At 47.3% G+C, this 25,750-nt stretch overlaps 1 protein-coding gene across 6 annotated transcripts; it reads left to right on the top strand.

Moving 5' to 3' along the window:
* The first annotated feature begins 43 nt into the window (after window positions 1-43).
* SNUPN (snurportin 1) lies at window positions 44-23,913 on the top strand. 6 transcript variants are annotated; one of them, XM_035709024.2, is made up of 10 exons: window positions 56-156; window positions 1,940-1,993; window positions 3,271-3,433; window positions 7,342-7,489; window positions 14,759-14,863; window positions 15,117-15,213; window positions 16,591-16,688; window positions 18,934-19,011; window positions 21,390-21,470; window positions 23,332-23,913. In XM_035709024.2, exons 3-10 carry the CDS (start codon window positions 3,276-3,278, stop codon window positions 23,641-23,643), a joined length of 1,077 nt encoding a protein of 358 aa, XP_035564917.1. In that variant the 5' UTR covers window positions 56-156; window positions 1,940-1,993; window positions 3,271-3,275; the 3' UTR covers window positions 23,644-23,913. The 6 variants fall into 6 exon arrangements, with proteins under 6 accessions (XP_035564919.1, XP_035564917.1, XP_048960238.1 ...); XM_035709025.2 differs by having other exon boundaries at window positions 142-375; XM_035709026.2 differs by lacking the exon at window positions 1,940-1,993 and having other exon boundaries at window positions 44-156.
* The last annotated feature ends 1,837 nt before the right edge of the window (window positions 23,914-25,750 follow it).

The raw sequence follows: 25,750 nt of genomic DNA, 5'->3' as shown, positions 1-25,750 counted from the left end.
GGCGCGCGGCGGTGGGCGGGGCCGGAAGCTGCGGGCGCGCGGCGGTGGGCGGGGTTGCGCGGCGCGGCCGGAGGCGGGGCCCCGGCCCTTTCCGCGCAGCTGATTGGTCGGCTCCGCCAGCGGCGCGGCGGCTCCTGGAACTGTCATCTCCGCCGGGTGAGTCCTGGGTTCGAGTCTGTACCCCGGCGTCCCGGGCCTCCCGAGGTGCCCCCCCACACACCCCGGAGAGGCAGAGCAGGCCCAGGCTCGCCCTCCCCGTCGGGCCAGGAGCCCTCAGGGAGCTTTAGTGCGGGGCCACGCGGGGCCTGCGCGACCTCGTCCCTAGAGAAGGGCTGAGCTGGGCTGCGGCGGGGAGGACCGGCCGAGGGCTACCAGGTGCGTGCGCGGGGCCGCAGCCCGTGGGGCCGCAGAGGAGGCTTCCGGCGGGGGGGGCGGGAGGGGGGACTGGGAGGGGAGGCTGCAGTGGGGCTGCGGGGGGGGACTGCAGGGGGGCTGCGGGGGGGGCTGGAAGGGGAGGCTGCAGGGGGACTGCGGGGGGGCTGGGAGGGGGGCTGCAGGGGGACTGCGGGGGGGGGCTGGGAGGGGAGGCTGCAGGGGGACTGCGGGGTGGCTGGGAGGGGGGCTGCAGGGGGACTGCGGGGGGGGCTGGGAGGGGAGGCTGCAGGGGGACTGCGGGGGGGGGCTGCAGGGGGGCTGCGGGGGGGAGGCTGCGGGGGGGGGCTGGGAGGAGAGGCTGCAGGGGGACTGCGTGGGGGGCTGGGAGGGGGGCTGCAGGGGGACTGTGGGGGGGCTGGGAGGGGAGGCTGCAGGGGGACTGCGGGGGGGGGGGGCTGCAGGGGGGCTGCGGGGGGGGCCGCCTGGGGGGAGACAGCAGCATCCGGGATGGGTTGCAGGAGCAGGAGGCCCCAGGAACGGAGCATGATAGATACATTCTAATATTTTAGATTTGGACATTACTTTGATAAGCCTAAGACCATGCACTAAAAGATTGTGTTTTAAGATTGTATTTATTTATTCATGAGACACAGAGAGAGAGAGAGGCAAAGACACAGGCAGAGGAAGAAGCAGGCTCCATGCAGGACTCAGGACTCGATCCCAGGGCCCCGGGGTCATGCCCTGGGCTGAAGGCAGATGCTCAACTGCTGAGCCACCCAGGCGGCCCTAAAAGAGTGTACTATGGAAGTGTTTACATGTATACAAAACTCAGCAAAACACGGAAAATAGCATTCCATTATGGGCCTCAAGTACTCATCACCAGCCTCAACCACAAACAGCCAGCCTGGTTGCATTACAAATATGTTAAGATTCGCCTCAAATCCATCCTGATAATATGTTAACCTTATGTTACAAAAAAAAAAAAATTTCCCTTCACGCTCAATGGGTGTAGAGGTTCAGTGTTGCAAGATGACAACAATACTGGAAGTTGGTTGCACAACAGCCGAACTGCAACTTAAAAATGGTTAGGATGAAAAAGCTAAAAGGAAAAAATGGTTAGGATGGTAAGTTTTATTGCATGGGTTTTAACCACAATTTTTTTTTTTAAGGTCCTTTCAAATTAAAAAAAAATGCAAATTAGGGAAAAAAATCTGACTGCAAATGTGCAATGGAAAGTAACTCATTGCCAAGTGGAGGCCGATAGAGTTGTTTTTTAACTCATGGAGGCTCTGAAAGGAAGCTCTTGGTTTTGGGGGCTCAGAGCAGTGGGATCTGGCTTTGGGGTGGAGCTTAAGCACTGGGATGGCCTCTGGTTTATACCAGACCTGAAGGGTTAGGTGAGCCCAGCTTTGCCAGTTGGATTTCTCCTAAATGTTCCTGTTCTCTTACACTCTGAGCTACACCTTTAACCCTTAGCTAAGCTCCTATGCCACTTTGTACCTTCGTTCACAGGAAGGTGAGTTAAGTGTGAATTCACCTTTTTCTTTCCACTCTCATTCTTTAGGGCACTTCTGGGTACTCTGTCTCCAATCTACTCCATCTCCCAAATGTACCACAGGTCAGTATTTCACACTCCTTGGTGTTAACTGGTAGCCTAACCTTCGGCCTTCTAGCTCTACTTTCTAGCTTTCTACCTTCTACCTTCTAGCTCTGGTCCAAGTGAGTCCTACATGGATAGCCCTGAAACCTTCCTTTTGCCCACCCCCAAACAAACTATAAAGTGAAAAAGTAATTGCCAGTTGTGGTTTTGGGGCTAATTTGTCTTGCTCTAGGGGCCCCAGGACCCATTAAATTTTCTTAATGTAAGTTGGCATTTATTAGAGAGTTAAACAATTGGATAAAATTTGCACCAGAAAGTTATATTAGAGGGTTGCCTGGCCAGCTCAGTCAGTGGAACATGTGACTCTTGATCTTGGGGTTGTGAGTTCAAGCCCCACATGAGGCATCGAGCTTACTTTAAAAAATAAAATAAAATGTGTGCATTTAAAAAAATATGTTATTGAGTCATGGCTACTTAGGACTATTCAAGACAAATTGGATACTTGCTCACATCAGTGATGGTGAGAAGGAATTAGTGACAGGGCTGCTGGTAATGAATGACAAAGCAAAAGCTAGATTCTTTTTTTTTTTTTTTTTTTTTACAAAGTGATTTCTTTTTTTTTAATTTTGTTTTAATTTATTTATGATAGTCACACAGAGAGAGAGAGAGAGGCAGAGACACAGGCAGAGGGAGAAGCAGGCTCCATGCACCGGGAGCCCGACGTGGGATTCGATCCTGGGTCTCCAGGATCGCGCCCTGGGCCAAAGGCAGGCGCCAAACCGCTGCGCCACCCAGGGATCCCCAAAAGTTAGATTCAATCAGAGGATAAATTTGCTTAGTGTTCGACCTATAGATTTATTTATTTTTTTAATTAAAAAATTTAAAACAATAAAAATATTTAAAAGACATTATATATTTATGAGAGACACAGAGAGACAGAGGGAGAAGCAGGCTCCATGCAGGGAGCTCCATGTGGGACTCGATCCTGGGTCTCCAGGATCACACCCAGGGCTGAAGGCGGCACTAAACCACTGAGCCACCTGGGCTGCCCCTCGACGTATGGATTTATATCTGTTCACTGAGCTATAATTATTGAAGTATCCACAGGAAATAATGTTATTGTGCATATATAACTCATTTACTCTTTAACTTTCTCTTTCCCCATAGAAAAGTTGTGATTTTGGATTATGTGAGGTTTTTTTTTAGGAATGTAGCCATCATGTTACATCATAACTGCCTGTACACAGGAGGTAATATGAAATCAATGACCTGTTTTCTTATGTTTTCCTTTGTAGGGAAAATGGAAGAGCTGAGTCAAGTCCTGGCTAGTAGCTTTTCTGTGTCCCAAGATCTGAACAGCACAGCTGCCCCACACCCCCGCCTGTCCCAGTACAAGTCCAAGCACAGTTCCTTGGAGCAGAGTGAGCGGCGGCGCCGGTTATTGGAACTGCAGAAATCGTAAGGCTTGCTTTAACTCTTTGGCTTCTTTCTTCAGGCTGGGAGCTGTGAACCAATCAGGAGGCTCTAGGTTTGATTCTTCAAAGTAGACCTTTTGTAGGTACATCTTGCCCGTGAGGTTGGGAGGGGCAAATACTGGAAGAGGTAGACTTCCTTTACACCGCAAGCTTAGGAAAAGATGGAAATGTAGAAAGAGACTGAAGTTTGAAAGCAAAAACTCAGTTATTTGGTTAAATTGTTCTTTTTTTCCTGGCAGCAGTACTGAGCTTTGCAATTTAGGGACTTGTGAAAGCCACGCCCAGACTTCCACTCCCCGCATTCCCTGTGTGGCTTCTGCACTCTGAATCCTGGCATCGGTGTGGTCTTCCTGTCTGCCTGCAGCCTGAATGTTTCTATGGAGCCCTTGAGAGTTCAATACAAATAATTCCACAGGGAATCTGAGGAAATGTCTTCCATACACTGACTTCTCAATGCCAAAATGAGCAAACAGGGGAAGAGAGCAGGGAAAGAGTGTTTGAGGCCAGGCTGCTCTGAAGCCAGAGCCTGTCCTTTTATCCTGAGTACCACATGGGCCTCTTCTGGGTAATAAGGAATTGAGGATTTGAAGGCACTACTAACAGCTGCACAGTTTTTCTACTGTCTACATTCTGCCCAGTGCTGCATTATTGGATGTACTTAGCAGAAATGGTTCCCTGTGGCCTCTGGGTTATTTGCAGATTGCATTCTCAGATCACCTCCCCCCTCCACACTCCCACCTCTGTTGTTTAAGAATTATAATTAATTATTTTGAAATAGGGAACACATTAATTTTATGTATTCATATTCAAAATTCAAAATTTGTAAGAGTAGGGATCCCTGGGTGGCGCAGCGGTTTGGCGCCTGCCTTTGGCCCAGGGCACGATCCTGGAGACCCGGGATCGAATCCCACATCGGGTTCCTGGTGCATGGAGCCTGCTTCTCCCTCTGCCTGTGTCTCTGCACCTCTCTCTCTCTCTCTGTGACTATCATAAATAAATTAAAAATTAAAAAAAAATGTAAGAGTATATGGTGAAGTCTCCATCCTAGTATGACGCTAAGTGAAATAAGTCAGCCTGAGAAAGAAATACCGTACAATTTCACTCGTGGACTCTGAGAAACAAAACAAATAAACAGAAAGTAGAATCAGACCCTTAAATACAGAGAACAAATTGGTGGTTGCTAGAGGGGAGGAGGGAGAATGGGAGATCCGGGCATCCAGTTACAGAATGGCTGAGTCATGGGAATAAAAGGCACGGTGTAGAGGATACAGTCAGTGATACTGTAGTGGTGTGGGATGGTGACGGATGGTAGCTCTACTTGTGGTGAGCGCAGGATAACCTAGAGAGGTTGAATCGCAGCACTGTACACCTGAAACTAATGTAACATTGGGTGTCAACTATACAATAAATAAACAAACCAACCAAAAAATCTCCCTCCCAATTCTGTCCTCTGGCCATTCACTTCCTCTACCATATTAGTTTCTTTAGTATCTTTCCAAAGATATTCTGTGTAGATAAGAGCAAGTGTGGCTTTATGTGTCTATACCATTTTTTAAACAGAGGGCAGCCCCAGTGGCTCAGTGGTTTAGCACCACCTTCAGCCCAGGTGCAATCCTGGAGACCCGGATCAATTCCCAGGTCGGGCTCCCTGCATGGAGCCTGCTTCTCCCTCTGCCTGTGTCTCTGCCGCTCTCTCTCTCTCTCTCTCTCTGTGGGTGTGTCCCTCATGAATAAATAAAATCTATAAAAAATATTTTAAAAAAATAAAAATAAACAGAAGTACTGTACAATACACTGTTCTGTGCATTTACTTAACAACATTTTTGGGGAGAGATTTTATATCAGTACCATCTCATTCCTTTATTGTGGTGCCAAGTATTCCATTGGATGGATAATTCATAATGGAATCTACCCAATCCCCTACTGATGAGCATCTGGGTAGTTTTCCTTCTCTGGTGCTTTCAAACAGTACATGGGAAATGACCACAGATGTGCATCCTTTCACGCAGGTACAAGTACACCAGCTCTTCCTTATTCTTGAGATAAAAGGCCATGGTGCTTGCATGTGCTTTCTCAGGTGTGCACCTTCTCATGAATGTGCACGAATTTGTGTGTGTGTTTGAGACGAAACCAGCTGAGTTGGTCTCACTGCCTCAGTGGTGGATCTTTCTTAAAAGCATTGAGGAGGGATCCCTGGGTGGCACAGCGGTTTGGCGCCTGCCTTTGGCCCAGGGCGTGATCCTGGAGACCCGGGATAGAATCCTACGTCGGGCTCCCGGTGCATGGAGCCTGCTTCTCCCTCTGCCTGTGTCTCTCCCTCTCTCTCTCTCTCTCTGTGACTATCATAAATGAATAAAAAAGAATCTTTAAAAAAAAAAAAAAAAGCATTGAGGAAACCAAGTGTGGGAGGTTACATTGTATCTACAAATCACTTTGAAACAATCAGGTTCCAAACAGTTCTTATTCTTTTTCCTTTTTTTTTTTTTTTTTTAAGATTTTATTTATTTGAGAGAAAGAGCATGAGCTGGGGGAGTAGAGGGGGAAGAGGGAAGGGGAGAGAGAGAAAGAGAGAATCTCAAGCAGATTCCACACTGAGCACGGAGCCCACATGGGGCTCAATTCCACAACCTGGAGACCATGACCTGAGCTGAAACCAAGAATCAGACGTTCAACCAACTGAGCCACCCAAGCACCCCAGTTCTTATTACTTCTTAATTACCCAACCTTTCTAGAAAATGTAGTAATTTTTTTAAAGGAGGATAACGATACAGGGAAATAAGTAAAAGATATATTAAATTTAGGGGCACCTGGATGGCTCAGTCAGTTAAGCATCTGCCTCATGTCATGATCTCAGAGTCCTGGGATCCAGCCCTGCATTGAGCTTCCTGCTCAGTGAGTAGTCTACTTGTCCCTTTCCCTTACCCTTCCCCCTGCTTATGCTCTCTCTCTCTCTCTTAATTAAATAAATAAAATCTTTAATTAAAAAAAAAGATATTAGGGATGCCTAGGTGGCTCAGTGGTTGAGCGTCTGCCTTCCACTCAGGGTGTGATCCCCGGGTCCTGGGATTGAGTCCCACATCGGGCTCCCTGTGTGGAGCCTGCTTCTCCCTCTGTGTCTCTGCCTCTCTCTGTGTCTCTCATGAATAAATAAATAAAATCTTAAAAAAAAAAAAAAAGTCAGGAAGAAGACCTGGCTGCTCCTCAGAAAGCTGTGTAAATTAGGGGCACCTGGGTGGCTCAGTCAGTGAAACGTCCCACTATTGATTTCAGCTCAGGTCATGATATCAAGGTCAGGTTCCACACTCAGTGGGAAGCCTGCTTGAGCTCTCTCCCTCTGCGTGTGTGTGCTCTCTCTCTCTCTCTCTCAAGCAAATAAATAATCTTTAAAAAAGAAAGAAAACTGTATTAATTGGAAAGTCCCAGAAGTGGTCCTTGTTGTTGTTGTTTTGAAGTGGTCCTTGTTTTAACCTGCTCACCGCATCTCACTCATTCCTCTCTTCAGTCACTGGGGGTCCTTTTAACAGATACCTGTCAGGCAGGAAGCTCAGCTCTCAGGGTGGGGAAGTAGAGGTGGGAGTCTGGAATGGGGTGAATAGCAGCAGGGTCAGCCTCTCCAGCCAGTGAACGTCGAGAATTCCTTTCAACATTTTACTCTGCCTGGTTTTCGGGAAACTGAGGAAGGCTGAGTGTGTTCAGAGGGGGCTCCCTATCTAGGACAGGTGAAGGGCCGTCACTAGTTTAGCCTTTGGAAGGAAATTTCTACCGTTTCTTCCCCTAGAATCCCCAGGGTGCTCCTGAACTCGGAGCCTTTCAGTTAAACTAAACTGGTCACCTTGTAGGGGGTCTTCATAAGAGACATAAAGGGCTGTCCTTGTGCCTTCTTCCCTCCAGCAACCGGCTGGATTACGTGAATCATGCCAGGCGACTGGCTGAAGATGACTGGACAGGGATGGAGAGTGAGGAAGAGGAAGATAAGAAAGACGATGAAGAGATGGACATTGACGCCGTTAAGAAGTTACCAAAACGCTATGCTAATCAAGTGAGTAGTCCAGGGAAGGTGAGGCCCGGGTCCAACCCCACCAAGGTAAGTGTTGCCATAAAGAGAGGAGGAGGAGACAGGAGGAAGGAATGGGCAGGCTGCAAAGAAGCTGTGGATGTGCATTAAGCGTATGGACTAAGAGAAGAGATGGCTTATGGTGCCCTATGCTGACCAGGGGTCACTGAGGGAGGCTGTGGGTGGTCATACTATAACCTGAGGTCGCTGGCCTGCTGCAGAAAGCCGCCGAGCTCTTAATACACTAACAGAGTCCATGCACTTACTTAGTGGTCATTGTACAGCAATGCCGGATTGGACCTGCCCAGCCTGCACTTCCCCGACCCCACTCCTAGGTTGGTGGTCTTTCCTGAGCAGTGGACTAACATGTCAGTCTTGGATCTTCACATTCAGGTGGTGGAAGGTGGGGAGTGCAGTTGCCCTTGAGTATGGCCACTTGCCAACTGGCCAGCCAGTTGGCCTCCATGAGGCTGAGGCTGTGAAACAACAGATGATTGTAACATACTTGACTAAGTGGCCTGTTGGTTGCAGAAAGAAACCAGTGTGGTCTGTGGAGCCATAGGGGAAGCAGGTGTGGAGACTGTTCAGTGCTTCTGGCAGGCCAGGTATTCCGGAAGGCAGGGTATGGGTCCAAGGGGAGCCAGGGGCCTACCTTGCTATTATATTGTTCTCTCTATAACCCAAGTGTCTTGTCATCTCAGAATCCTCTCTTACCTTTAGAATATGGTTTCTGAGCACACATACTCCCATCTTCTTTCTGTGTCCCAGATACAGCACAGGCAATATCGTCTATGACAAAATACAATTCTGTTCTGCAAGTATTATTGAAGGCCCTACTCTGTATTCAGCTGGGCTATATGTGGGAAGATGGACAAGAGTCAGAAATGGCCCCTGTACCCCTGCAATAAGTGGAGGTGATGGTTTTTGCTATAAGAAAGTGAGATTAGGGACGCCTGGATGGCTCGGTGGTTGAGTATCTGCCTTCAGCTCAGGTCCTGATCCTGGGATCCAGGATCAAGTCCCATGTCAGGCTCCTTGCAGGGAGCCTGCTTCTCCCTCTGCCTGTCTCTCTCTCTCTCTCTCTCTCTCTCTGTGTGTGTGTGTGTGTGTCTCTCATGAATGGGTAAATAAAATCTTAAAAAAAAAAAAAAAAGTGAGATTAGGGGGCACCTGGGTGGCTCAGTGGTTAGGAGTGTCTGCTTTTGGTCAGGTCATAATCCTTGGGTCCTGAGATCGAGTCGCACATCAGCTTCCCACAGGGAGCCTGCTTCTCCCTCTGCCTGTGTCTCTGCTTCTGTGTGTGTGTCTCATGTGAATAGATAAATAAAATCTTTAAAAAAAAAAAAAGAAAGTAAGATTAGGGTGGGGGTGGGGTAACTGGGTGACAGATGTTGAGAGCACATGATGAGATGAGCACTGGGTGTTATACTGTATGTTGGCAAATTGAATTTATTTTCCTAAAAGAATTTTATTTATTTACTCATAGAGACACAGAGAGAGAGAGAGTGAGGCAGAGACACAGGCAGAGGGCGAAGCAGGCTCCATGCATAGAGCCCGATGCGGGACTTGATTCAGGGTTTCCAGGATCACGCCCCGGGCTGCAGGCGGCGCCAAACGGCTGTGCCACCGGGGCTGCCCGGCAAATTGAATTTAAATAAAATTTTTAAAAAAGAAAGAAAGATTAGCTTCCAGCAAGGAAGGAAGTAGGGTTTAAAAAAAAAAAAAAAAGGAAGTAGGGTTGTGAAATCAGGAAAAAGTTAATGAAAGAGGGGGCAGCTTTGAAGCATGGGTAGGACATGGACAGAGGTGCAGAGCATTCCAGGGTCTTCCAGGCAGCAGGAAGAGTCTGAGCAAGAGCCTCAAGGTGGGAGGAGTACACGGTGTGCTGAGAACAGTGTGCAGGCCAATGAAGATGGAACAGCATAGGGTTGGGGAAAGGAATATAGTAGAAACGTGCGGGAATGCAGACTGTCTTTTCGATTGTGGAGGACCACCAAGAATTTTTGAGCCAGGGACAGAGTTGGGAATTTGACATGCACGTCAGCGTGTAGAAGGGCCTGGAAGAGAGAAGCTGGAGTAGCTTAGCTTTGCGAAAATGATCTGCTGTCGGTGCTGAGAGCAGTGAGGGTGTGAAGGAAATTAGGTCACAAGTGTGAGAAGTGTCGCCAGGATAAATGGATAGAATCTAACAGGGATTGGATAGAAGAGGCAGTGTGAAAAGTGGTTGAGTGTTTAAACTCTGAAGTCACATTGACCTGACCTCAAAGCCAGGCTCTTTGTTGACCTTGAGCAGGTTACTTAACCGCTCCAAGGCTCGGTTTCTTAGCTGTAGAATGGGGACAGTTACAGTACTATTTCACAGGACTGTGAGAAGGATTGAAGGAGATGGTATGCCCACAATACTTGGCCTACAGCCCGTAATAGATGCCCCACAAATATTAGCTACTATTTTTTTAAACAGCTATGTTGAGATAAATTTACATACCACACAAATCACGCATTTCCAGGGTACCAATCAGTGTTTTTTAGAGTATAGTTATGGGGCTGTGCAACCACTACCACTGTATTAATTCCAGAACACTTTATCACCACCAGAAGGACGCTCATACCCATCAGCAGTTAACTCCCAATCTTCCTTTCCCCCGGCCCTTAGCAGTCAGTAATCTACTTTCTGTGTCTCTGGCTTTGCCTCTTCTGGACATTTCCTATAAATGGAAGCATATAAGATGTGCTGTATCTGTTTTCTTTCACTTAGCATAAGGTTTTCCAGGTTCATCTGCGGTGGAGCATGTGTTAGAATTTCATTTCTTTTTATTCCCAGATAACGTTCTGTTGTCTGGATCCCCCACATTTGGCTGGTCCACCCATCAGGTGGTGGCATTTGAGTCACTCCCACTTTCTAACTGCTGTGAATAATAATGCTGCTGTGGACAGTCACGAACAAGTTTTCGTGTGAATATGTTTCCATGTCTCCTGGGTAGGTACCTGAGAATGAAATTACGAGGGCGTGTGATCATTCTATGTTTAATGTTTGAGGAGCTGCCACACGGGTTTTTTTTTTTAAGATTTTATTTATTTATTCATGAGAGACAGAGAGAGAGAGGCAGAGGGAGAAGCAGGCCCCCTACAGGGAGCCCGATGAGGACGGACTTGATCCTGAGGGACTTGATCCCCGGTCTCCAGGATCACGCCCTGGGCTGAAGGCAGCGCTAAACCGCTGAGCCACCGGGGCTGCCACTGTTTTGCAAAATGACTAGAGCATTTTACTTTCCCACCAGCAGTGGGAATGAGGGCTCCAATGTCTCCACATCTTTGCCATAGCTTCTTATTGTCCATCCTTTTGAGTGTAGCCATCCTAGAGGGTGTGAAGTGATGTCTCATGGTTTTGATTTGCATTTCCTTAATGACTGATGATATGGAGCATCTTTTTATGTGCTTAGTAACGTTTTGTATACCTTCTTTGGAGAAATGTCTGTGCCTTTTTTTCTTTTTTTTTTTCTTTCTTTCTTTCTTTTTTTTTTTTTTTTTTTTTTAGAGAGGAGGAAAGAGAGAGAGAGGAGGGGCAAAGGGAGAGGGAGAGAAAGAATCTTAAGCAGGCTCCATGCCCAGTGTAGAGCCTGACATGGGCTCGATCTCATGATCCTGAGATCATGATCTGATCTGAAATCAAGAGCCAGACGCTTAACCAACTGGGCCACCCAAGTGCCCCCTAGGCCCATTTTTTAATTGGGTTGTCTTTTATAATTAAGTTATAAGAGTTTTTATGTATTCTAGATACAAGTCTCTTATCAGATACATAATTTGCAATATTTTTCTCCCATTCTGTGGGTTGTCTTTTTACTTTCTTGATGGTGTCGTTGGCAGCACTAAAGTTTTAAATTTTGAGGTAGTCTTATTTATCTATCCTTTGTTTTGTTGCTTGTGCTTTCGGTGTTGTATCACTATCATTCTTTAAGGAAGTGTTGATTATGGTTGGTTTAAGATTCGATAACAGATGAGGCGCCTGGGTGGCTCAGGAGGTTGAGTGTCTGCCCTTGGCTCAGGGTGTGATCCTGGCGTCCTGGGACGAGTCCCACACTGGGCTCCCGGCGAGGAGCCTGCTTCTGTCTCTGCCTGTGTCTCTGCCTCTCTCTCTCTCTGTCTCTAATGAATAAATAAATAAAATATATAAAAAAAAAAAGATTCGGTAACAGAATGGTGTTGCCATTAACAGAGCTACAGGGTACAAAGGGGAAGTAGGGGATTTCAGGGATGGAAGGTATTTGGGTGATCGAAGGCCGTGAATCCTGTTTTGAGTACAGTGAGTATAAGGTAAAGAGAGAGCAAGCAGAGGAAGAGATACTACGTGGATGGCTGAAAATGTAGGTCTGGAGGAAAGGAAAGCAGTCTGGAGATGAAAAAGAAGGAGAATCGGGGTGCCTGGCTGGCTCAGTCAGTGGAGTATTCAACTCTTGATCTCAGGGTCATGAGTTCAAGTCCCATGTTGGGAGTAGAGCTTACTTAAGAAAAAAAGAAAGAAGAAAGAAAGAAAGAAAGAAAGAAAGAAAGAAAGAAAGAAAGAAAGAAAGAAAGAAAGAAAGAAAGAGAGAGAGAGAGAGAGAGAGAGAGAGAGAGAGAGAGAGAGAGGGAGGGAGGGAGGGAGGGAGGAAAGAAAGAAAGAAAGAAAGAAAGAAAGAAAGAAAGAAAGAAAGAAAGAAAGAAAGAAAGAAAGAGAAAGAAAGAAAGAGAAAGAGAGAGAGAAGGAAGGAAGGAAGGAAGGAAGGAAGGAAGGAAGGAAGGGAAGGAAGGAAGAAAAGAAAGAAAGAAGAAAGAAAGAAGAAAGAAGAAGAAAGAAAGAAAGAAAGAAAGAAAGAAAAGAAAGAGAGAAAGAAAGAAAGAAGGAAAGAAAGAAAGAAGAAAGAAAGAAAGAGAGAAGAAAGAGAAGAAAGAAAGAGAGAGAGAAAGAAGGAAGGAAGGAAGGAAGGAAGGAAGGAAAGGAAGGAAGGAAGGAAGGAAGGAGAAAAAGAAAGAAGAAAGAAAGGAAGAAAGAAAGAAAGAAAGAAAGAAAGAAAGAAAGAAAGAAAGAAAGAAAGAAAGAAAGAAAACAGAAGGAGAATTGGAGGATGTCCTCTCAGAAGTGGCAAGTGAAGCTGCAGAAGTAGATGTCCAGCCCCGACCAGGACAGCATCTGAGACAAAAAAAAAGTTGGGGGGGGGGGACTTAAAACAGCCTTCTGAAGATTCTCTACATGTTTTGGGGGAGTATGTGGAGGAGTGTTTGGAGGAAAAAAAAAGAAGAATAGCACTGGCTCACACGGCCAAGGGAACATGTGTCAAGGAGGATGAGGAGGCGGTGACCAGCAGCGGCACACAAGGAGGGGAGCACAGAGGATAAGGGGGGAGAGAGGGAAGAGGGAGACTTGGCAGCGAGGAAGTCATGGCCTTCGGCAGGGCCGTGGGGTAGGCAGATCTGGACTGAGAGTTCAGCAGCAGCGAGAAATAAGAAGTCATTTTGAAAGGGACAAAGTGCAATAGTTTACCAGAAATGCAGAGTGATAAAAGGTTTTCATTTTTGTTTTGTTTTGTTTTTTAAGGTTAGGGCTTGAGCATTTCGTGGGCCAAGGGAAAGGAGAGATGAAGTTCTGTGGGGGCAGTTAGTTGATAGGCCAGTCTCCTGTGTCGATGGGAGGAACTGTGAGCCACGAGTGGAAGAGTTAATCTTTGCAAAATTCATTTCACCACCACCACCACCCTTCTGTTTTTGTTCTGTTTTTTAAGGATTTTATTTACTTATTCATGAGAGAGAGAGAAAGAGAGAGGCAGAGACACAGACAGAGGGAGAAGCAGGCTCCATGCAGGGAGCCCGATGCAGGACTCAATCCCAGATTCCGGGATCACGCCCTGAGCCGAAGGCAGATGCTCAACCACTGAGCCACCCAGGCGTCTCCCCTCTCTTTTAATTTAAATTTTGTTAGTTATGATTACAGTGCAATATTGATTTCTGGAGTGGGATTCAGTGATCCATCACTTACATACAACACCCAGTGCTCATCACAAGTGCCCACCCTGACACCCATCACCCATCTAGACCATCCCCCACCCAACTCCATCCATCACTCCTCAGTTTGTTCTCTATCAGTAAGAGTAACTTATGGCTTGTTTCCCTCTTCTTTTTTTCTTTTACACTTCCCCATATGTTCATCTGTTTTATTTCTTAAATTCTACATATGAGGGACACCTGGGTGGCTCAGTGGTTGAGTGTCTGCCTTCAGCTCATGGGATCCAGGATCAAGTCCTGCATTGGGCTCCTTATGGGAAGCCTGCTCCTCCCTCTGCCTATGTCTCCACCTTTCTCTCTCTCTCTCTCTCTCATGAATAAATAAATAAATCTTTAAAAAAAAAAAATCCGGGGCAGCCTGGGTGGCTCAGCAGTTTAGCGCCACCTTCAGCCTAGACCGTGATCCTGGAGACCCAAGATCGAGTCCCACATCAGGCTTCCTGCATGGAGCCTGCTTCTCCCTCTGCCTGTGTCTCTGCCTCTCCCTCTCTCTCTCTCTCTCTCTCTATCTATCTGTCTCTCATGAATAAATAAATAAAATCTTTTTAATAAATAAATAAATAAATTTTTAAAATTCCACACATGAGTGAGATCATTTGGTATCTTTCTTTCTTTCTCTGACTTATTTCACTTAGCATAATACCCTCTAGCTCCATCCACGTTGCTGCACTGGCAAGATTTCATTCTTAACCACCCCCCTTTTTTGAAGCAGATTTCCCAACATCCTTAGTACAGTATTTGGGGTAACCAGTTTGAGAAATGATGATTCAGATTGAGAGCATCTCAAGGTCAGGGGCCTGATTCATCTCTGAGGAATAGCCTCTGGCAGGTGGATGGACAAAGTAAGGTGAGGAAGAAGGTCCCTACACCCAGACACAGGAGGCACGGTAGTAGGAGTGGGATGGATGAAGATGAGGAGAGAAGTTGAAGTTCACAGTGAGCAGCCTCCATCCCGTCAGTTGAGACAAGTTGACTGAGGGCAAGTGGGGGCGGAGGTCTACCGTCAGCCTTGGGGGTATTCCATTATATAGAGAGGATGTGAGTTCTTTGTCCTTGCATCCATTGCAGCAGCACACCCCTGTTGATTTTCTAAATAGTCTCTCCACCCAGCGTGGGGCTTGAACTCACAACCCCAAGATCAAGAGTCGCACGCTTTCTCGCCTAAGCCTGCCAGGCATCCCCTGTTGATTTTCTATGCCATTTTTTGTATGTTCCCAGTTGATGCTCTCTGAGTGGTTAATTGACGTCCCTTCAGATTTGGGACAGGAATGGATTGTGGTCGTGTGCCCTGTGGGAAAAAGAGCCCTGATCGTGGCCTCCAGGGTGAGTAGCTGCCTCCTGCCTCGTCCAGTGCGCCTGGGCTATAGCAGGAGGGGTTCTTTGTACTTCGTGCACCTTCCCTGCTACAGCAGCTATGCCTGGCCTGGGGATTGAAACACTTGCCCGCGGGAGGGATTTGTTGAGAGCCATCTTTGGGCTGGTGACACGCCTGCAGATTGTGGAAGCGAGAGGGTGAGATGGACCTTGATGCCTGATGGGATGGCTAACTGTCACCCCCCCCTTCCCCCCACCGCAGGGCTCCACCAGCGCCTACACCAAGAGTGGTTACTGTGTCAACAGGTTTTCTTCCCTTCTGCCCGGAGGCAACAAGCGAAACTCAACCACAGCAAAAGGTATCTGCCTAATATTGTCCATTTACTAAGTTTGTTTAGAAAGATATATATTTTTAAGTAATCTCTGCACACCATAGGGGCTCAAACTCACAACCGCAAGATCGAGAGTCACATGCTCTACCAACCGAGCCAACCAGGTGCCCCTTTTTAGTAAGTTTTATAATTAGTAAAAGGGGAAGGTTCTTGGTTACTTGCTTTAAAGACTCCCTTTGAAAGTGCACCTTTGACACTGTACGTCTGGATTCAGGCCATCATTTTCAAGGTCAGGCGAGTCCTGTCTCCGGGATTCCAGCCATCTTCAAGGTCAGGCCTCCTCAGTTGCAGAAGAGATGCAGCCCCTGAGGCCTGTTGGGCAACAAGTCCCTGAATTAAAGTTGACGCACCTTTCCCACGGATGTCCGTTACTGGGTGACAGTGCAGTTTGGAGGCCGTAGGTCCCCCAGAAAGCTGTTGCTGAGGCTTCCTGCCAAATCTGTCTTCTCCCTGTGGTTGTGTTAACCGCAGCCTCTCCCTGCCCCCGAGGCTCAGCTGAGGACACTAAGATCGTAGAGGTGAAGTAACTTGCCCAGTCACTCGCCCGGGAAGGGGTCCGGGAAGGGGCCAAGCTGGGCCTCAACCCCACTCTCGTCCCTGCCTGTTCAGGCTCCCTTGGTGGCTCCTCATGTGCTTGGTATTGAGCCTAGACTTTTCTGTTGGCTTTCAGAGCGCATCACATGTGAACGCTGGCTCGCCCATGCCTCTCCCCAACTCCTCATACCGCGTCTAGCTCTCTTCCGCTGGCTTATTCCCCACATGTGCCCACTTCATTCCACCCGTGGGCCTTTGCTCATGCCACATCCGTATTCCAGCCTGACATCTCCTCCCACCTCCCCTCTACCCTATTGTTTTAATCCTCTGATCCCAGAAGACTGTTCATGTGCCAGCTCTCCCGTGAAGTATTTCCTGCTCTTCCAGTCTCCCTCTTCTAGAACCCCTGTTGCTCTTAGCTTGTGTTGTACACTTCAGCTCTTGGTTCTTTGCTCCATGATCATTTGATCCCCTTAACTGGATTGTAACTTCCTTAAAAGCAGGGACTACTTATAGTTAATGTTCCACACAGAATAGACCACCTATGATAGGAACTCAAAAATGCATGTAAAATGGAAGATTACCTGCTTTTGGGCTGAAGCTTTTTCTAAGGTGAGCAAATGTCCTAGTTTATCTAAAAGTTCAGAATTCCCATCTGGCTGAAGGGTTGCCTTGGTCCCTCACATGCCATCCTACTTGCGTACCCTTAGCTGCACCAAGGAGTTAGATAAGGGCCATGGAGAACTTTCTCCCTAATGACCTCTGATTGGAAGGGGTACCCTGTACTGACTTTCTGCTCTGTGACCCCAGACTACACCATTCTGGACTGCATTTACAGCGAGGTGAACCAAACCTACTATGTTCTAGATGTGATGTGCTGGCGGGGACACCCTTTTTATGACTGCCAGGTAAGGACTGATACTCTCCTCATGTATTCTTCTGTTTTCTCCTTTCTTCCTGGGAAAGTGGCTCAGCATGTGGGTTTGGTACGTGACCAGCTTCTTGGTGTGCACAGGATGTGGTATATCAAGTACATTATCTAATGTTCCTTGCATTTTTGAGTGTGTTTAAATTAGCTTCGTTTTTAAAAAAAGAAGTAGGAGGAACTAAGGGAAGTACAGCAATTCTCGAGGGGAGGAAAGAGTGAAACAGCAGAGGGGTAGGCTGGGACTCTGTGGAAGCTGCACCCGCCCCCTCCCCTCTCTCTAGAGTGTGGGAGGATTGCTGGCACGGGAGACGGTGGGCAATGGGGATGCCACCTTGTGCAGGCCGCACAAGGAAGAGAAGGTGGAATGAAGTTACCAACAAGGAGTCTCTGGCCAGCTCTACTGCTTCACCAACCACATCCTGATGCTGAAAACAACAGGACCTCCTTAGTATGATACAAAGGCTCGAATCTCTGAGGGGCCAGCTCTGGAAGGAGATTTTCCAAGTGAGGAGAGGCCTCGGTATTCACCCCTCGAGGGTCACCTTCCTCCAACAATTTCCTGGTGATTCCAATGAGTGACAGTAGCAGCCATCAGAGTGAGTCTAGGTCAGCCCCTCAGACTCCATTTCTCTTCTTAACACTCCCTCACCTTTGTCTCAGGTTTCTAGTGGTGACTTTTTTGTCCTCCTCGACAATTAGTTTATCACAGTTAGAAATGCAAATTCCTGGACCTACTGAATCAGAAACTTGGGTAAACTTATGTTTTAACAAGCCTACGGGCAATCCCCAGGCAGGCCTTGAGGGCTGTCACCATAGGCTGCTGCTTCTCTGTAGCCAGTAGCCAAAGCACGATTTTCCAAAGCTAGGCGGTGGGGCTGCAGAATTCAAACACACACCTTGTTCTAACCTAATAGCTAAGATTTGCGTTGCCAAACACTCTGTGAACATTATCTCACTGAAGCCCTTACAGCAATTCTATAAGGTGAGTACTGTTGTTATTTCCCCATCTTAGGCGTGGAAGCTGACAGCCACAGATCTTAAGTACTTTGCTGTAGGGCAGAGCCACACCTAAAACTCAGATCTCATAAATTCAGTCTAGAACACATCTTCCTCAGGGACCTGGATGCTCAGTCCGTTAAGCATCTGCCTTCAGCTCAGGTCATGATCTTGGGGTCCTGGGATCAAGCCCCACATAGGGCTCCCTGCTCAGTGGGGAGCCTGCTTCTCCCTCTCCCTCTGCCTTTGCCCCTCTCCACCCCCTCACTTGCTTGTGCTCTCTGCTCTTTTTTGTGTGTGTCTCTCTCTCCCAAATAAATAAATAAAATCTTAAAAAAATAGAATATATTTTCTTTTCATTCTCCTGAAGTATGTTTCATAACATGTATTCACAAATTATAAGTTTGGTAACTAAAATTACCTGTATTTTTATAATATATAGGATAGACTGTCCTTTTTAATTTTTTTTAAAGATTTTATTTATTTATTCATGAGAGACACAGAGAAAGAGAGGCAGAGACAGGCAGAGGGAGAAGCAGGCTCCATGCAGGGAGCCCAATGTGGGACTCGATCCCGAGTCTCCAGGATCACGCCCTGGGCGGAAGGCGGCACTAAACTGCTGAGCTACCTGGGCTGCCCTGTCCTTTTTAATTTTTAAAAGCAAAATAATATACAGGAAACAAAAGGCACTAAATAGCTACAAAAGGGTATGGATCCGTAATTCAGAGAATAAAGTAGTTTATAAGTTACAACTATAAAGTAGTTTCTAATCCTCAGAATGAAACCTGAATGACGATTAACATACTGTGCTTTGGAGTCAGAGTCCTGAGTCAGAGTCCTGAGTCCCCTTGGCTGAATGATATAATCTCTCTGAGCCTCAGAGTCCTCACTTGTAAACTGGAGATAATGGTAATCCAACTCTCAGAGGGTGGGTGGGTGAGGATCAATGATTAGGTGAATAAGGTCCTTAGCATGGAGCCTGGCACATAGTAGGCCTACAGTGATACATGTTGGCTCGACTGCTATTAAACATCCTATTGGGTTTTAAGAAAAAAATCTTCAAAGATTTTATAAACATCTTCCTGACCTTATGGCAGTGTTTGAAGGGACGTGATAGAAGGGCTTAGGTCTTCATAAATTAGGTGGTTATTTAGAATGGGGTGTTTTTGTTCATTCTACAGTTTGAAATGAGCAGCATTTCATCTTTCTGTTTCCCTCCTCTGTGTCAGACTGATTTCCGATTCTACTGGATGCATTCAAAGTTACCAGAAGAAGAAGGACTGGAAGAGAAAACCAAGCTTAATCCCGTAAGACCTGGTGTTAGGACTGTGGGATTCTTTAGGGGGATTGTTTTGGATTGTTCTATTATCTAAATGTAATAATTGTGAATGAAATGATCTTGTTTTTGAGATAGCATGGGAAGGATGTGGGCTTAACAGTCATCCAGATCTGAACTAGTTTTGGCTTTAACAATTACTAGCTAAAATTAATAACCTCATTTGGCCTTAGTTTCTTCATCTGTGTAATAGAGTTCGTAACACCTACTTTACTGGATTGTTCTAAGAACCAAGTAATACAAACATGCACGTTCTCCTAACATGATACTTACGGTAGGCACTCAATAAACAGTGGTTGATATAAAATGCTAATAACTTTTTATAAATAATGCTATTTAGGGATCCCTGGGTAGCTCAGCGGTTTGGCGCCTGCCTTTGGCCCAGGGCGCGATCCTGGAGTCCTGGGATGGAGTCCCGCGTCGGGCTCCCGGCATGGGACCTGCTTCTCCCTCTGCCTGTGTCTCTGCCCCTCTCTCTCTCTCTCTCTCTCTATGTCTATCATAAATAAATAAATATTTTTTAAAAATAATGCTATTTAGAAGTCTAGTACAGTGGTTCTCAAATTGTAGCATTCGTCAGTAGTATATGGAATCCTGGTAAACCTAGATCCCTGGGCCTCCTCACTGGAGCTTCTGATTTACTAGGTCAGGATGAGCCTGAGGATTCCTTTTTTTATTTTTATTTTATTTTTGTTATTTTTAAAAAAAGATTCTATTTATTTATTTGACAGAAAGTGTGAGAGAGAGAGAGAGCGCGCGCAAACAGGGGAAGCAGCGGAGGGAGAGGAAGAGGCAGGCTCCCCACTGAGCAGGGAGCCTGATGTAGGCAGTCTTAGGGTATCTTCTGACTTTGCTGTGTCAGAGCATCAGAAAAGGGCTGGAAGCCGATTCCTGGGAAAGGATGTGCCACTGCCCTTCAGAGCCTCAGCTGCACCCTGCTAGATAAGTCAGAATGCCAGAGCTGGAAAGGCCCTGCAAGGATAGCTCATCTGCATCCTTCATTATTCAGATGAAGAGGCGAAGGCTCAATCCTAGGACCCGGGGATCATGACCTGAGCCGAAGGCAGACGCTCAACCACTGAGCCACCCAGGCGCCCTGAGCCTGAGGATTTCTAACATGTTCCCCAGTGGCACTGGCACTGCTAGTCCACAGACCACACTTTGAGAACCTCTGTTCTTGTGACTGGGCTGAGAGGGACCTCATTTTACAGATGAGGATGTATGCTCAGAGGAGACTGCCTTCCCCAAGGTCTCACAGTCCAGGATGACAGCCTGTGTGTCTTTGCTCGCTACTCAGTGATTAAATATGCGACAGCTATGTTCAGGGCATTTTATTATCAAAGCCCGATAGATTGGCATTTGCTTGGATTGGTTACACTATTAAAGGCATTCAGTAACCACTTACAGGACAATAAATGGGGTCAGTATCCAGTGATGTTACAAGGAAGGTCCTGGAAGAACATATATTGAGGAGGGGAAACACAGGAGCAGCTCTGTCTGAAACGTTGTTCTAAGTGCTCTACATATATTATCTCACTGAAACCATGCAGCAACCTTATAAAGTAGATACTTGTATTATCCTGTTCTATAGATGAGAAAGCAGAGGCACATAGAGATGAAATAATTGGCAGAGTTGGGAGTCAAACCCAAGCAATCTGACTTCAGAGCAATCCTAATCACTTTGTTATAGTGTTCATTGTCCTTGCTAGGGACACCCAGGTGGCTCAGGGTTGAGCGTCTGCCTTTGGCTCAGGGTGTGACCCCGGGGTCCCAGGATTGAGTCCCACGTCAGGCTCCCTGCACGGAGCCTACTTCTCCCTCTGCCTGTGTCTCTGCCTCTCTCTCTCAGTTTCTCTCTCTCATGAATAAATAAATAAAATCTTTAATAAAGAAGTAAATAAATAAAAATCCTTGCTGATGTGAAAGGAGCTGCACTAGCCCTTCCTCAAGATTGTCATATGGCTTCGAGAATAACATACAGTAGAAGAAGAAAAAAAGAGAGAGAGAATAACATACAGTCCCTAAACCTAGCAGAGGACAGTTATTCTTAGTCCTGGCTGTGTGTTAAAATCAACTGGATAGCATTAAAAAAAAAAAAATGCCTGGGACCCATCCCTGGCCAATTCAGTCAGAATCTCAGGGTGGGGCCTGGGCTTCAGTGTTTTTTAAGAGATCCCTGGTGATTTTTGTGGATAAAGCAAGGTTGAGAACAACCAACCCAGTAATTCAGAGGGTGGGGGGAGGTAGAGAAGGATGAGACTGAACTTTTCTTCTTTGATAGTTTATCACTTGGTGGAACTCATATTATTTGTAACATATACTAATCCTTTGTTCTAATTTATGTTTTAGTTTAAATTTGTGGGACTGAAGAATTTCCCTTGTACTCCTGAAAGCCTGTGTAAGGTGCTGTCTATGGACTTCCCTTTTGAGGTAAGTAACAGCCATTGTCTTTATTGCCCTGATGTGCTTGCAGGACATAGGGAGGTTTGGTTACGCAGTCTTAGGGTATCATCTGACTTTGCTGTGTCAGAGCATCAGAAAAGGACTGGAAGCTGATTCCTGGGAAAGGATGTGCCACTGCCCTTCAGAGCCTCAGCTGCACCCTGCTAGATAAGTCAGAATGCCAGAGCTGGAAAGGCCCTGCAAGGATAGCTCATGTGCATCCTTCATTATTCAGATGAAGAGCCAGGGGCCCAGGGACGGGGAAGGCTTCCATTCCTAGGTCCTCCTTGGGTACCTGTTTTCTGCTGTGAGCCTGAGAGGCCGGCCCCTTGTTTAACTGCCATAGCTGATCGTGCAGGTGGGGACAGGGGACAGACAGGCCAAGGGGGTACGAACTCCTTATCCTTCCTCCTAAGAGCAAATGGTCCCTGGGGTGGCGCTTGCTGAGCAGTGGCATGGGAGCAGTGTGACCAACTTGCCCCAGTTTGTCCAGAACTTCCCCAACTTAGCACTGAAAGTCTCATGTCCCTAGAAGTTCCTCACCCTGGGCAATCATTTGTCATCCTCAGAACCTCTCCAGGCTCAGCCACAAACTTGCCTTTGCTCCTCATACCCTTTAAAATGGTGCCTAGTCACTGGGACGCTGGGTGGCTCCATCAGCGTCTGCCTTCAGCTCAGGTCACCATCCCTGGTCCTGGGACAGAGCCCAGCACTGGAGCTCCCTGCCCAGGGGGAGCCTGCTTCTCCCTCCGCCTCTGCCTGCCACTCCGCCTGCTTGTGCGCTGTCCATAAATAAATAACATCTTAAAAAAAATAAGAAAATTAAATTCTTTCCAGTCACCCACAAGTATTTGCTTGAACTCGATATAATTTTGCTAAAAGGATCAGTTTCCCAAATGGGGAAATGGCAAAGGCCAAGTTGCCTTCATTTCTGGGAGTCAATTAAGAAGGTGGTAAGAACACATCTTTATTTATGATTCTTATGCCCCAGTGACAATAAATGCTTTTTAGAGATGAGTCACTGAATCATGGAAAAGAAAATGTGGAACCGTAGGAGGTCTTCCCGTTGAGAAAACCTGAGTTTCCCAGAACATAGCTTGCAGATGATTTAGGGGGAGGTTGGGCAGCCGGCAATGGCGTGGGGAACAAGGCTTCCTGACAGCCTGTTGCCCCTGTGCTCAGCAGCCCAGCATCCTGGGGCCTGTCCAGTTCCCCTGCTTTTTCCCTGTGTGGGACACATTCCCCGTTACAGAGCCCTCGGAGTGATGAAAAGTAGGTGGGCTCTGGGACAGAAGACCTGGGTTCAAGTTGAATTTCTGCCTCATACTGTTTTTATTTATTTATATTTTAGATTTATTTTAGAGAGAGAGAGAGAGAGGATGAGTGGGAGGGGCAGAGAGAGAGAGAATCTCAAGCAGACTCTACACTAAGCGTGGAGCCTGACGTGGGGCTTGATTTCATAACTTTGAGGTCACGACTGGAGCTGAAAGCAAGAGTCAGATGTTCAACTAACTCTACCACTCAGGCTCTCCCCTTCTGTGTTTCCAGGGAGGCCCCCAGAACTACCCAAGCCCCATTTCTTAAACACCTTCAGTGGCGGGTATGAAGATAAAGTAGTAGATAGCAACACCCTGTAAACAGGAAAGTGCTACTTATGTTTTTATCCTCCAAGGTTTAGTTTTCTAGACCATTTCTTCATTTAGAGAAATTGCACGTGTGAGAAACAAGGCTTCTTTTTCCTCTGGCGAGGAAAGGGAGTTGGCCCACTAAAGCTGCCCCTGTGTGCATCGGCTTTCCTGGAAACACGTGGCCCAGAAGTCATTTTCACCCCTGGTTTCCTCTTTTGTAGGTAGATGGACTTCTCTTCTACCACAAGCAGACCCACTACAGCCCCGGAAGCACCCCTCTGGTGGGCTGGCTGCGCCCCTACATGGTGTCAGATATTCTCGGCATAGCGGTGCCCTCCGGCCCGCTGACCACCAAGCCAGAATATGCTGGGCACCAGCTCCAGCAGATTATTGAGCACAAGAGGAGCCAGGAAGGCATGAAGAAGAAAGTCACACACAAGGCATCTGACTATGAGTTGGAACACCTGTCTACTCCTAGGCTGGAGAGCCCTCCCCATAGCCTGGAACCCCCTGGGAGCCTCATGGAGAACTAATAGGGCAGCCCCTTGGGGAGTCACAGGATGGTGCTTCATCCCAGAAGTACGGCTGGAGAGGAGGACGGTGACAACACCAGGTTACTTCATTTTAGAGTGGACTTAGCAAAGCCACTCCAGCTGGAGACAGCTTATCTCCTATCTGAAATGCTGGCTCGGGCAGTTGAGGGAGGTTCCCAGATTGGGTGGTCTTTGGATGTGAGCAGTAATTTGGGTGAAAAGTGTATCCCAGATATCCAAATGTAAATATATGTAATTCTTACGAAAGAAGTTGTTTGTGGTTCTTAAACTTTAGATGGTCTTGACCCTTCCCCCCCAGGCTACCTAAACCATGACTGTTCAATCTTGGCCCATTTCACTGTTTTTAGCACTTAAGCATTCTGCTGAGTTTCCAGTTGCTGCTGTTAGTAACGTCATTTTCTAAAAGGTCTTACCAGGAACTGCAGTTCTTGGTATTTGAATATGTTCCCTCTTCTGAGAAGTGTGATTTTCTTTGGTTTAGACAATGCCAGAGATAAAATGTAAGTGGAATTCATTCACAACTTCAACAAACGTTTGCTCTTCCAAAGATAAGCCTTGCGCTAGGCCCCAGTGGTTTATGGAGACAGGCGGCACTCAGTCCCTGCCCTTGAGGAGTTCACAGTCCACTTGAGGATAGCAACCCACCAGCAGGGCCTAGAGAAGATTCCTTTAGGGCTGAAAGATGCTCAGCCGGAAGTGGGAAAGCAGAGGGAGGTTCCATCCATAGAGGAGGGTGGAGCTGGGCTGAGGCTCAGAGCCGGACAGAAAGTGCTCTGCAGAGGAGGAGAGCAGGAGTTTCTCACAGAGGCGGGAGGGTCTGTAGTTGCACACCCCACCCCACCCCCACCCCACCCCTATCCCGGAGCAGAGCAGGACTTGCTCTGGGACCCGACACTGGCTCATCCTGGTTCAGGCTTAAGGGAGGGATGGGGAGCTGCCCAGGAGGGGGCTATAGAGAGCAGTGGGCTTGCGTATTCCGCAGAGGTTTTAGATTTTATGTCATGGAAGAGCTTTGAGAGGCCAGATCCCTTCAGATTTGTAAGCTAGGGCTCTTGCAGCTGTGGCAGTGGAAGACCACTGTCTAAAACTAACCAACTGGGCAGCTCCGGTGGCTCAGCGGTTTAGCGCCACCTTCAGCCTGGGGCGTGATCCTGGAGTCCCGGGATCGAGTCCTGTTTTGGGCTCCCTGCATGGAGCCTGCTTCTCCCTCTGCCTGTGTCTCTGCCTCTCTCTCTCTCTGTCTCTCTCATGAATAAATAAATAGAATCTTAAAAAAAATAATAAAACTAACCAATTGATTTCTGCTCTGTGCTCAGGAAATGCGTCCCATTTCCCTTGGCCTCAATCTGCTGCTCACGCTGCTTTCCACCTTTCAAGGATTTGGTTTATTAGACAAAAAGGCTCCACTGTTCTACTCCAGCAGCACTACTGTCCTGTGGACAAAATTTCTGAAGGGTGCAGGTCAGATCTTGTCTGAGTTGCAGTTGGTTCCTTTGTGTTCATTAACTCTGGGCACAGATCTGGGCAGAAGTTGTGGTTTAAGTGGAGCCCGGTTACAGAAATTCAGCCCACCAGTGGAACCAGCCTCTTGTTGGGCTCTCCCAGAGCTGCTCAAGCTGACTCTGTAAAATCAGAGGAGGAAGACAACCCCACCCCCCATAAGGATCCTGCTTGCGGCCGATTTGAGCATGCCTACATCAGTACGCTCCTTCCTGAATTTGGGTCAGTTCTGCAATAGGAACATTATGTTCCTCTCGCCAAGGAGCATGTTGCTGGCTGCCTGGATGCTACATGATCTTCCCAAGGAGAAGGCACTAGTCTGTGCCCTCCGCAGGCCCACTGTATCATTTCAGAGCTGGGCAGGCTAGCCCGTACCACCAGACTTGGCTGGGCTCTGCTCCGAAATAAGCAAGTCAGGAGGGACTGCTTCCACAAAGGACACTCCTGGGAGACAGATGCATGAGTCACAGAACATACCAGGCAAACTTATCGCCAAGCACAACTTGATATTATTGAATGATAGCTTGGAGGATGTATTTCAGAGAAGTGCCCCTTCCGTTTTTAACTGAGGAGCCAACATTATCAA

The sequence above is a fragment of the Canis lupus genome, chromosome 30 (assembly GCF_003254725.2).
Source record: "Canis lupus dingo isolate Sandy chromosome 30, ASM325472v2, whole genome shotgun sequence".
Lineage (NCBI taxonomy): Eukaryota > Metazoa > Chordata > Mammalia > Carnivora > Canidae > Canis > Canis lupus.
This window is presented reverse-complemented; position numbering and strand designations above follow the sequence as displayed.